At 44.2% G+C, this 12,322-nt stretch overlaps 1 protein-coding gene across 4 annotated transcripts in view; it reads left to right on the forward strand.

Annotated features, from left to right (window-relative positions):
* Nucleotides 1-12,322, forward strand: part of CSMD2 (CUB and Sushi multiple domains 2) — a 646,653-nt gene that overhangs the window by 530,419 nt on the left and 103,912 nt on the right. For all 4 annotated transcript variants that reach the window (XM_037827786.1, XM_037827788.1, XM_037827789.1 and 1 more), the window contains 2 exons: nucleotides 3,904-4,081; nucleotides 5,384-5,529. In XM_037827786.1, coding sequence (XP_037683714.1) covers nucleotides 3,904-4,081; nucleotides 5,384-5,529 — 324 coding nt within the window. The remainder of the gene's footprint in view (nucleotides 1-3,903; nucleotides 4,082-5,383; nucleotides 5,530-12,322) is intronic.

Consider the following 12,322-nt stretch of genomic DNA (forward strand, 5'->3'; position numbering starts at 1 on the left):
CTTCCCATTATAAAAGATTAACTTTAAGATTAAATATTAAGTTGTTATTACCACTCTCTTCTGCTCCTCTTTTCCAAGAGTACAACATCTGTATTAGTATTTTTAACTCTGTGTTGGTCATATTTGTTATTTGAAATTATACAGTGAAACTTCTGTTTCTACTTCCGTCAAACTTCAACAGCATCTCTGGACTCTCCACTTTTAAAATGAGGATAATTAGTGCTCCTACCCTTTCTTCTGTCTTCTCTCGTCCCCTATGTCAGCTACGCTTTTACATTACCAAGAACTTAACCTTTACCTTCTTCACTGCAACTACTATTAAGTCCTCCATGCTTTGCAATAGTTTGAACTCTAAAACTGAAAAACCTATAAACAATGTTTACATTATTATAACCATGTAAACCTTATTTGATGCTGGGTGAAGTCACATGCCAGGATTACATGTCATTTGATGGAGACTCAATGCCGTGATCCCTGGGCTACTTGAGGGAAAGTGTTTCTGGCATTGGGTTAACTGATTTCACTTCCCTTACACTTCACCAGTTGCTTAAAAATCAAACCTTGCAATTTGCTTCATATTTGAAACATGATTTTTTCATATAATTTTGTTTCTCCTGAACTAAATGCTTTTGTTTTTATTCTTGCATGTTTTGTTTTTCTTACATCTTCAAAATCTTGGTGGCTTAACATAATAAAGGTTTCTTTATTACTCCCATAAAGTCCAAGGCAGATTGGACAACTCCTTCTTCTAGCTACTTCTAGCTGTGGCCCTCAAGTTTACTGTTGTAGGGGAAGAGAGGAGGCACACCAGTTGCTAACTGTCTCAACCAGAAGTGACGCATATCACTTCTGCTCACAGTCCATTGACCAGAGTTAGTTGTGTGACCCTAACCTAATGGTAAGAGAGAGTGGAATATGAGAGAGCACGGGAAGGCCTTTGTTCTCATCCTGCCATACGTTTCATTCATGGGGCTGGAGCTCAGCATCAGAAGCCTAGTTTCATAGACTGTGATGGCAGTGGGGCAGCTTGTTTGTCACTTTATTAGATACCTAAGCAGAACACATGCTTAATCTTTGGGATGCTGAAGAAGATTCATGAACTTTGGAATGAATATGGCAGTTAAAAAAATACTTTTCATTTTTTTGGACCTGCATATTTATCTGTTTGGAACTCAGTTGTTTCCTTCTTGAGTTTCAAATATAAGACTGCTATAGTAACATCACAATATTCAGAGGTGAAATCTTATTTGCTACTGCCATTCCCATTGCTTTTTGTTTAGAATTAGAATAAAGAATAAAGTTGCATTCCAAATATCTAAACAAGAGAAGAGAGAGAGAGTTCTAAAGTGAACTCTTTTTTTTTTTTCCTTTGTTCTGATTTATTGCTCGGTGAGGGAAGGTAAGTCCCTGGTTGCCAGGTGCTCTTCTGCAGAAGGTGGTGATGGAAGGGTGTGGCAGTGTCAGTTACTCTGTCTACACACTTTCAGTTAATCCTGTTTTCTTCCCCATAACCAATTCCTACCCTTGTTGCAACTCTTATTTCTGAGCCCCAAACTTCTCTTGGATTTCTTAGAACTGATCAGCTCCCTCCTCATGTCCCCTGGTTGTGTCTTTTAGAAATGTGTTAGGATCTTCTGATGGTGTCTTCTCAGTCTCTTCATTGTGGACTTCATTCTGTTTTCACTCCTTGTTTGTCTTTTTATGGCATCACAGGAGAGAGAAGAATGCAATGCTTTTCTCTATCTACCATGTTGAACCAGAAGCCCCTCTCCCTTCTTAAGAAAACTCCCTTCTCTTGGCTTCTTTGATACCAGATTCTGTAGCTTTTCCTATTACCTTCTACATCTCTTCCTTTGTCTTCCTCTTAAGTGTTGTTCTTTGAAGTTGTTTCCTACACCCTCTTTCCTTCATCCCCTCCCATGTCTCCAAATGCCATCTGTATCTCTTTCCTGAGTTCCATATCTGTATAACCGATTGTTTACTAAATACCTTCACTTACCCCAGAGATGTATAAATCTCAACATGTTCACACTGAATTCATCACCATTCTGCCATTAAACCTGAAATCTCTGTCTGCAAAGGCACCACTCATTGCCTGGTTACTCATCCCTTATTGGGGTACCATCTTCAGTGCCTCCCTGTTGCTTATCTCCCATTTTCACCAATCCTGTTAATTCTACATGCTAAATATCTTTCAAATGCATCCACTTCTATCTACTGCCTCTACCTTAGTCTGGGCCACTACATAGATGAGCCTCTTCACTAGTCTCCCAACCTTCAGTCGTAACACTCCTCAATCCTTTCTTCACAGTGTAGCAAGAATGAGCCTTCAAAACCTTCAATATGATCCTGACAACCCCTGCTCGGATGCCAGCAAGGCCTCCTCCACATCCCTTAGGGTAAATTCCAGACCCCTTAATGTAGCACACCATGTCCCTGGGGTCTGGTCCCTGTTTACCTGCCAGTGTTTTCCACTCCCATGGCTCCATGCTCCAGCTAGGCTGAAACACCTTTTGTTTCCCAGATGTGACATGCTCTCTGGCTTCTGGTTCTTAGCATACACTGCTTCTTCTACATATAACATTCCTGTCCTCTCCTGCTTTACTTCCTTAGCCCTAGGCATTCCTCATGTCTGAGTTTAAATGTCTAAATGTGAATTCTACCAGGAATACTTCCATACCCTCACAAGACCAGATGAGGAGCTCCCAGAAATGTTCTGTGGTGTCCCACTATGATGCTGTCTCCACCCTGTGATGTGGTTGCTGCTATACTTGGCTGCATGCCCGGTGGACTGTGAGTGCCATGGAACACAGCAAGAGTTCTCCCCAGCACCCAGCTCATGCCTGGCAGCAAGTGGGTGTTCAGTACATGTACGAGGGCTGGTGTTCCATGTGGACCACTGTCAGGAAACCTTTGCATTCACAGGAACCCTGTCCTCTGCTTGGAGGTAGTTGGGATTGTTTCTTCCCTGTCAGGTCTGCCCCCATGCAGACTCCTGCTTGATGCCCTTCGCCAGCCATATATACTCATTATTCCAGACTGGGATTGTTGTTTTGTGGGGTTTTTTTTTATTATTTTTTGGCCTGGAATTCCTACTTATTCTTCTCCCTAGTGACCGAGTCTAAACACCATGGAGACTTCAGGGCCTCTTCTTTCCACAGCCTGAAGCCTAGATCAAAGTGAGACTAAAATTAGGTGTTACTTTTGGGGTTCAGGAAGATAAGGAGAAAAGATCATATCCATGTTTTAAATGCTGCCTCTGAGAGCAAGGTCCCGGGATGAACATTTTACTGAATTTCCAACCACAGTCCCATACGGGATATTCTTGGTCCCATTTTACAGATTAGGATATGGAAACTCAGAGACACTAAACCACTTTGTCAAAGGTCTTCTGGTCAATAAATGGTTTAGCCATGATTTGAACCAACCTTAACCTCACCTCAAGATAACCCAACTCAAGACCAAAAGTACCACTCTAACAAGAACAAACAAAAGGAGAAAGAAAGAGAGGCTTTCATAATTTCTTACTCTTCCCAGCAAAAGTACTGCAGCCGCAACCCTAACCACCACCACCCCCATTCCTAGGAAAGGAGGGGTCATTTCAGTGTGTCCTTCCTTCTTGGCAGGTGTCTTGTATGAGAAAGAGAAAGAAGGAGGTTGGAGGTTGCGACAGGCCCACAGAGGCACCTGGAGTGAAGACCTGGGGCCGGAAGGGGTGCGGTGTGTTAGGACTGGTGGGGAGAGCCAGTCATCCTCAGCCCCATCTCCTCTCCCCATCCCACCTGACCTCCTTAAGCAGGGTGATTTGCGCTGTAAGCTGGGACTTCATTAGGAAGTCATCTGAATTCTCAGGTGGGTGGTGATCTCCAGCTCTCACCTGTATATGTGTTCCTTTATTGGCAGTCCCCTGTGGCGGGAACATCACCTCTTCCAATGGCACTGTGTACTCTCCGGGATTCCCCAGTCCGTACTCCAGCTCCCAGGACTGTGTCTGGCTGATCACAGTATCCGTTGGTCACGGCATCCGCCTCAACTTCAGCCTGATGCAGGCAGAGCCCTCTGGAGACTTCATCACCATCTGGTAGGTGCCATGTCAACAGACAATTAGAAGGGAGAATTAGCTGGGCTCTAAACCGGGTTATCTATCTATTCAGAAAACCAAGAACTGAATCATTCTAAATGGCTGTCAACCTCTGGATTTCAAAGACACATGGGTGATGGGTGCTCAGCTTCAATTAGCCCTTATGACTCCTTGAAGGGAGAAAGACTGGAAGACAGTGGCTCCCAACCTAGGGTCCAGGTCCTGCCAAGCGTCAGTGAAAGCACCAATGGGTGTGTGACTGGGAGTGGGCTTGGATATGCACACCATTCTCAGTATTTCCAGAGTCCAACCCAAAATTCTACATTTACCTAAGATAAGCTACTCAGACGAATGAAAGAGTTTGGGGGCAGAATTTTTTGAAGTCCCACTGGTCTTCTACTGATGAGAAGTTCTGAGTCAGCACTGTCCAACAGAACTTTCTGCAATGAGTGAAATGTTCTCTATCTGGGCTGTCCAATATGGTAGCCAGCATGTGGCTATCGAGCATGTGAAATGTGGCTAGAGTGACTGAGGAGCTGACTTCTAATGTTTGTTTAATTTTAATTAATTTAAATATGAATAGCCACATGTGACTAGTGGTTACCGAACTAGACAACTCAGCTTTAAGTTATATGGTTAGAATATCTTGAGTTATTTTTAAAATGGGAATACAAATTGTTAGTCAATAAATACAGTTTCCTAGACAGTTTTTTCTAAACCACTGAGTTGGGCAAAGATATAATTTTTAAATTCCTTATTTGGAAGTTATTGTCATTCTGGAGTAACATAGGATAACAGTATCTTTCCCAAAATTCCAAGGACTGAATAATTGTAACCAGACTTCCCTGGGTTAATTTCCAGCTTAATTCCAAGCAATGACTATGAATAGATGGGAGGGATTAGATAAGGTTCCATGGTGAAAATCCTTTGCCCACAAAAGGCAACATGGTTATGTCTTTTTTGCTTGGGGATAAGGAAATGCGCTGGCAGGGAGAGAAGCACCAGCTCCCTACACCTACCCCCCAGCCCTGCCCCAGGGCTACCTCCAACTGAAAGAATCTGCTGTAAGATCCGCAGTCCTGCCCCATGGCACCTGCTTCTTGGGTGAGAGCATTGCTAAAACTCTGTTTGGAGACTGAGTCAGAAGAGATTAGAGAGAGGTGTGTTGGGGAAAGACAATGTTGGGTGCAGGAAGAGTCACAGCCACCCACACCAGGTGTCTCTTAAATCCACTGATGGTGTGGGTGGAGCAGATAGCCATGGTGACATGTGACATTCCAGGACCTTCTGTCCTACATGCAGGGATGGGCCACAGAAGACAGCTCCACAGCTCGGTGTCTTCACCCGGAACTCAGCCAAGAAAACCATGTACAGCTCATCTAACCAGGTCCTGCTCAAGTTCCACCATGAAGCAGCCATGGGTGGGATCTTCGCCATAGCCTTCGCAGGTCAGTATGGAAAGAGCCCTCAAGTCGAGGCTGGGCTTGAGTCCTGGCTCCTCCATTCACTAGAGCATGACTTTGGATGAGTTATATAACCCCTCTGAGGCTCAGTTTCTTCCAAATTAGGAGAATTGAATGTCTGAGCACTTATGAAAGCTCCCCCAGAGGATCCCTTGAATGTAAGGTTTCTCTCCTCTTCCACACTACCAGGGCTGATCCTTGGTGCCAAGTCCGAGCTCAGAGGCAGCAGGTGAGGTTCCTTGTTTCACTTGGTCACAGCCAACTCACTGGCTGGGTTATCCATTTACCTGTTCCCAGCTTGTCCCTTAGCACCTTCTAGGGCTCCCCCTACCCCAAAGGAATCCCAGGACATTCTGCTGACCTCACAAGGAGGACTGTGTTTTTGTGCACAGTTCAAGACATGGAGGAGGAGTGAGAATGATCCAGGGTGGGTTTTGCTTAGCAACAGCCTGTTTTCTAAGAATCCAGTGTTATAAGCCTGGATTTAATTTCCACATTTTTGTGACAGTGGACACTGCATAGAAAAATTTAAGGAATGTGTTCTCTATGGGCTTGTGTCCATCTATGGAATAATGCTGCATATTTACAGTTTATAGAGCGTTACACATATTTGAGCTAGAAATCAGGAAAACTGGATTTTATTCCTGGCCCTACCTCAGGCCAGTTGTGTGATCTTGCACAGGTTCCTTCCCCACCTGTACCTCAGTTTCTCCACCTGTAGAATGTGGGCCTTGGAGTTTGTGACCTCTAAGAATTCTATAAGGTAGTAAGGCAGATATCATTACCCTTATGTTACAAATGAGGAACCGGAGGCCAAGAAAGGCTCAAGAATTTGCATTTATAGAAATGTGGACACATTCAGCTCTAGGCCCTCAGAAGAGGCAAAGGAGACACAGAAAAAGATGGAGAGAAATGATCACAGAAAGAGTGTGGGCAGCTGTGCCTGCCATTCCCCTCAGGGAGCTATGCCCCAAGGTGAACACAACATGGGAGACGGCCTCCCAATCTGCCTCAGTTCCTTCCTCCTCTTGTTGGTCACACCAGTCACCCCACTAATGGGACCAGGGATCTAAGGCTCTATATGACTTGTGCCCTACATGTTGACTTTAGAAGACCAGGAAGGTTACAGCGCCACTGTATGTGGGTGTACATCTGCACAGATGAGCATGGGTCTGTTTCGTTAGGGGGTGTGTACCTGTGATTCTGTGTGCAGGCCTAGAGGCCAGATTCTGGAGTTTGAGGAGTCTGATAAATAACTCCTCCTTTCCTTCATGAGCTCAGAATCAATAGAAAGCTAGGCCTTGGAGTGAGACAGATGGAAGGCAAAACATGTTAGTGATGAAAAGCCATCTTGGAGGCTGTGGCTTGGGAGATGACAAAATTGGTTTGCTAACACTTCTGAATTAGTCACACTTAGCACCACAGGCCGCATGGGGGGTGAGGGTGGTCACGGCCTCCCCTCCCCCTCCAGAATCAGAGCCCATCCCCCTGCCAGGGGGTGATCACAGGGCAGGAAAGCTGACCAGACCCTACCTCCTGCAGATCGACTGTTCTAGACCACAAGGGGCCCAGCCAAGTACTCTCTGTCCCTTCCTCCAGTCTCCCTGGGGATATAGTTTAGTCCTTCTCCCTTGGAGAGAGGCCAGGAAGGGAGTGGGTGACCCTCGCTGGCACAGGAGACCTTTGTTCCAGTCCCAGCTCTACTACCTGCTCTCTGACCTTGAACGAGTTGTTTCCTCTCACTAGACCCCTGTTTTCTCAGCTCTTGAGCAGTGATAAAAACTGCTGTTCACACTACTAGGACACTGGGTGTTGGAAAGTGAGTGGTTGTGAGTTCCTAGTCTGATTCTCGCTGTGCAACCAGGGAGAGCACTGCCTCTTTGCAGCAGTGGCATTGCCATGACATGAAGGGCCAGCGACTTGGCGCGGGACTGGCTCGTGTCTTTATCACTAGCCGGGGTCTGCCTCGCTCAGCTGACCAAGCCTTGGCCTGCCTTGGTGTACTCATCCTTTCTCCTTTCCACCTTGAGCCCTTTCTGGATTTCCAGCTGGAGAACCAAGTCAGGAAAACCAAGGCAAGGAAGCACCCTTGTCTCCAAAAGCTCTGCAGGGGGAGGCCAAGTGCTGTGCGGGGGACAGTGCCAGCTGTGCACCCAGACAGGCCATCTTCAAATCCAGACTCTGCTGCCTCCACACTTCATGCCCTTGGGCAAGTTTCTCACCCTCAGAATTTGTTCCTTCGCATGGTGGTTGTGAGGTTATGTTAAACACAACAGTAAACATATAGAATCTGGTAAACACTTAATGAATGATAGCCATTTATGTAAATCCCTGCTCTGAGCCTTCCTGAGGCCTCCCCACTTTCAGACCCCTCTCCTCAGACCCAGAGTCACACAGACTTGGGTCTGAACCTCACTTCTGCCACATATAAGCTGTGGGACCTTGGTCCTGTCATTTCCCCCTTCCGAGCCCCAATTTCCTTATCCACAAAATGGGAACAGTGTCAGTACTTAACCTCATAGGGTTAAATGAAGTAATGCACGGAAATCCTTAGCTCCAGGCTCGGAGTATAAACGGTACTTGATAAATGATAGTTTAATAGTCATCATCATTATCATTGTGATTACTAGTATATTTAGTTATTGACAAGCTCTGGGTGAAGTCACCTCAGCACTAGGCTTGTTCCTGCTGCTGAGTCTTCAGCTGTGCCAGGCCGAGGTAGAGGAAAGGCCTCACAGCCCCAGGCCGTCCTTGTTCCTTAGTTCCCCTAAGTAAGTCTCCCCGTGAGCACACTTGTTTCAAGATACATCCTCGGCTCAGTGGCCCCGCTGCCCGTCAGAAGAGACGTGAGACCCACAAGTCCTGACTCAGATGGTCTGCAGCCTCATTGAGCAGGGGGCAGGCAAAGGCCTGGGGCCGGAGAGGAGCCAATGCCAGGCCCGGGCCCGCAGGCTGGGGTGGGGAGGCACTGTGCTGGCGGCCAGGCAAGCAAGAGAGGCAAATTCTACACATTCAGAGAGCTTTTGGTAAATTATGAACTATATCATAGGTATAAAAAGTGTATGCAATATGTGTGTGCAGTTTAAAGAGTAATACTAAAATAAACACCCACCACTCAGCCCAGGAAAAGAACACCAGTTCCTTTCCCCCAAAACACTCTCCTCCCCCACCCTCAGAGTTAACCAGGATCCCAGATTTTTGCTAAATCATTTCCTTGCTTTTCTTTCTAAGCTTACTCCATATGTGTGTCTCCGGAAAGATAGTGTTTAATTTTACCTATTACTTCTTTGATGTGAATAGAAATCTTCTGTAAATATTCTGACCTACTTTTTCCACTCAAAATTAGGCTTTTGAAATTCACGCTAGTGCATGTGACAATGCTCAGTTCACTTTCCAATGCTGTTTAGTATTTTATTGTGTGAAAATACAGCAATTGACCTAGTCTACTGTTAATGGATATTTAAGTTATTTTCTTTCAAACAATATACATTTTTGGATATTCCTTCTTATGAATATATATGATTTTTCTCTAGAGTAAATACCTATATGGAATTGTATGCTTGTAAGTATTCACCTGGTCAGTTTCACTAGGAAATCCCAAATTATCTTATGAAGTGGTTATAACAATTTACATTTTCCCAGCAACTGAGGTGGTGCTCCCATTGGGTTTTATTGGACTTCTAAATTTTTGCCAATCTGGTGGATTCATGCAATGGTACATCTTTTTTATGTTAATGATGAGTTTGAGCATCTTCTTAAATCTTTATTGACTATTCATCCTTCCTGCTCTGTGAAGTACCTGCTTCCCATAGAACTTTTTTCCTTCAAGGACAGAAAGATAACAAACAAGTAAGTGGACAAATAAAATATTTGCAACTTGTAAGAAGTGCATTGATACAATAATGGAAATGGCTAAAGTTGTGGAACTGTGACCCATGAAATTCTTTGAGATTTGCTCTCTAACTACTTGTGAAATCACACATCAAAAGTTATCACTGTTATGTATATATGTTAAAGTTCACAATAAAAAAAAATCCCCCCTCCAAAAAAAAAAATTAAGTGCATTGAAAGAAAGAAGTAATAGGCTAAGAGGGAGAACAAAAAGGTGGAGAACTCTACTTTATGAACAATAATTGTGGAAGACTTGTCTAAGCAGTATTATTTGAGACAAGAACTAAAGAAAAAGAAGAAGATGGATTTGCAAAGAGTGGGAATTGGGAGTGGGTGGGTGTGCCAGTTCGATGTATTATGTCCCCCAAAACACCATTACCTTTGATGCAGTCTTGTGTGGGCAGACATATTACTGTTGATTAGATTTTGGAATCCTTTGGGTGTTTCAATGGAGATGTGATTCAGTCAACTCTAGACAAGACCTTTGGTTGGATAATTTCCATGGAGATGTTGCCCCACCCATTGAGGGTGGGTCTGAATTAAACTACTGGAGCACTATATAAGCTCAGACAGAAGGAGCAAGCTTGCTACAGCCCAGAGGGACGCTTTGAAGAATGCACAGGAGCTGAGAGAGGAGATGCAGATGAGAGACAGTATGAAGATGACCATTGAAAGCAGACTCCTGCTCCAGAGAAGCTAAGAGAGGACAAATGCCTCAAGAGCAAATGAGAGTGACATTTTGAAGAGGAGCTTTGGCCTAGAGAGGAACGTGCTGGGAGAAAGCCATTCTGAAACCAGAATTTGGAGCAGATGTTAGCCACGTGCCTTCCCAGCTAACAGAGGTTTTCCGGACACCATTGGCAAGCCTCCAGTAAAGGTACCTAACTGGACACTTTATGGCCTTACAACTGTAACTGTGTATCCAAATAAACCCCCTTTATAAAAGCCAGTCCATTTCTGGTGTTTTGCAAAAAGGCAGCATTAGCAAACTAGAACAGTGGGGGAGAGAAAATTTCCTTTCTCTAGGCAAGCATCAGACCTAAGTAAAGTTCACTTCATATAAGCATGAATAAGCAGGAAAGTAAGGACCTTAAGGAGGCCTATAACACTTTTTAAAATGAGAAATAGGATTTGAATTGCAGAGAAAAATGCCCATAAAAAAGATACAGTTAGGAAATAGAAGTAAATTTTGGAAAGCATCTGTATCTAGCATCAAAGTCTAGATAACATGGACCCTAAATAGAAGTTGAGATAAGACAGCAGACAGAAGTGAAAAGAGATCTAGCTAAGAAGTAATAAAAGGGAGGAAATCCCTTTCCTTCCCTTCCCTTCCCTTCCATTCCCTTCCCTTGCTGAACAATTCAGTTCAGTCCTAAAGTAGTTAGAAGGGGTTAAGCAAGGTGGACGTCCACACCTATCAGAGTGGGAGGGGGTTGGAACCACAGTGGCCTAGGCCAAGGAGTCAGAGGGAGGAGGGAGGCCACTCTGAGGAGCGGCCTGGTCTGGGGAATCCATGCTATGAAGGGTGAGAAGTTACTCATAAAAGGAGAGGGCTGCCATGGGGTATCAGGGCTCTGAGCAAGATGAGGGGATATCCCCATAGGGTGTTGGAGCCCAAGCAGGGTGAGGGGGGCATCCACATAGGGCAACAGTCCAGTGAGGAGAGCCCCAAATAGGGTGAGGAGGGCGTTCATGCAGAAGAGTGGTGGCACAGAGATGGGAAATTGGTTCCATATGGGCAATTGAGCAAATAAGGTAATAGATTAAGGACAATGGGAAGCAGGTGTCTTGCTGTCAGAGAAGAAAGTTAAAAATATGGAAAAAAGAGAAAATCAGAACATACCAAGTGTTTGTTTGATTTGAACTGGAAGTAGCAGTGTGAGCTCATGGTTTCCAATATAGAGAGATAGATATGGAAGGAAATATGGATTCATATGTGTGTAAGCATGTGTGTGTTTGTGTGTGTGCACATATTTTCCTTAGCTCTTTCCCCTGAGAGGTCTCGGGAGCAGTGACTCCTCAATAACAACAAGCACATCTAGTACCAGTCTTGGTTTCCATATACCACTAAAATGGACCAGCGATCCTTGAAGAATTGGCTAATTCCAGGTCTGGGGCAAGGAAAGCACAAGTTGAGCCTGGAACATCTTGTGGCAGAAAGCAAGGAAGTGTTCAAGGAATGATGGTTACCTGTCGAAAGGACACAGAAGCTGGCTTGAAGTATTGCCCACCAATCATACTGGGGACAATTTGACCATCAAAGTAATTAATGATAGTAACAAATTGTAACCTGTTGAATTACATAGAAAACCATTAATCCATTCAGATATAAATGAATTAATATATTTAAAGTTTAAGGAGTAGGATGTTTATATAGCTTCAAACTATCTCTTCACACAATAATTACAAAGGGAAGAAAGAATAATTTCATAGTAGAGCAGCCTGGAAGTCACCATAATCAAGTGATATAAGTGAACATCATCAGTGATGGGGCAAATGGAAATCATGCCCTAGCTGATAGGATGAAATGAGAAGAACCAGCATCTCTTCTGCGATGGTCCAAAGATGCACAACCTGAATCCAATTGTGAGGAAACATCAGATGAACCTAAATTGAGGGACATAACATGGAATAACTGGCCTGTAATCTTCAAAAATGTAAACATCATGAAGTCAAGGCAAGACTAAGGAAATTTTCCTGACTGAAGGACTCTAAAGGGACATGGCAACTAAATGCAACATATGATTCCCAACTGGATCTTTTTGCTATTAAAGACTTATTGGGATAAGTGGTGAAACTTGAATGAGGTATGAGGATTAGAAGACAGTAGTGTACCAGTATTAATTGCCTAATTGCCTGATGTTGATGGTTGTGTTGTGGTTATGTG

Source organism: Choloepus didactylus, chromosome 2 (assembly GCF_015220235.1).
Source record: "Choloepus didactylus isolate mChoDid1 chromosome 2, mChoDid1.pri, whole genome shotgun sequence".
NCBI classification, from domain to species: Eukaryota; Metazoa; Chordata; class Mammalia; order Pilosa; family Megalonychidae; genus Choloepus; species Choloepus didactylus.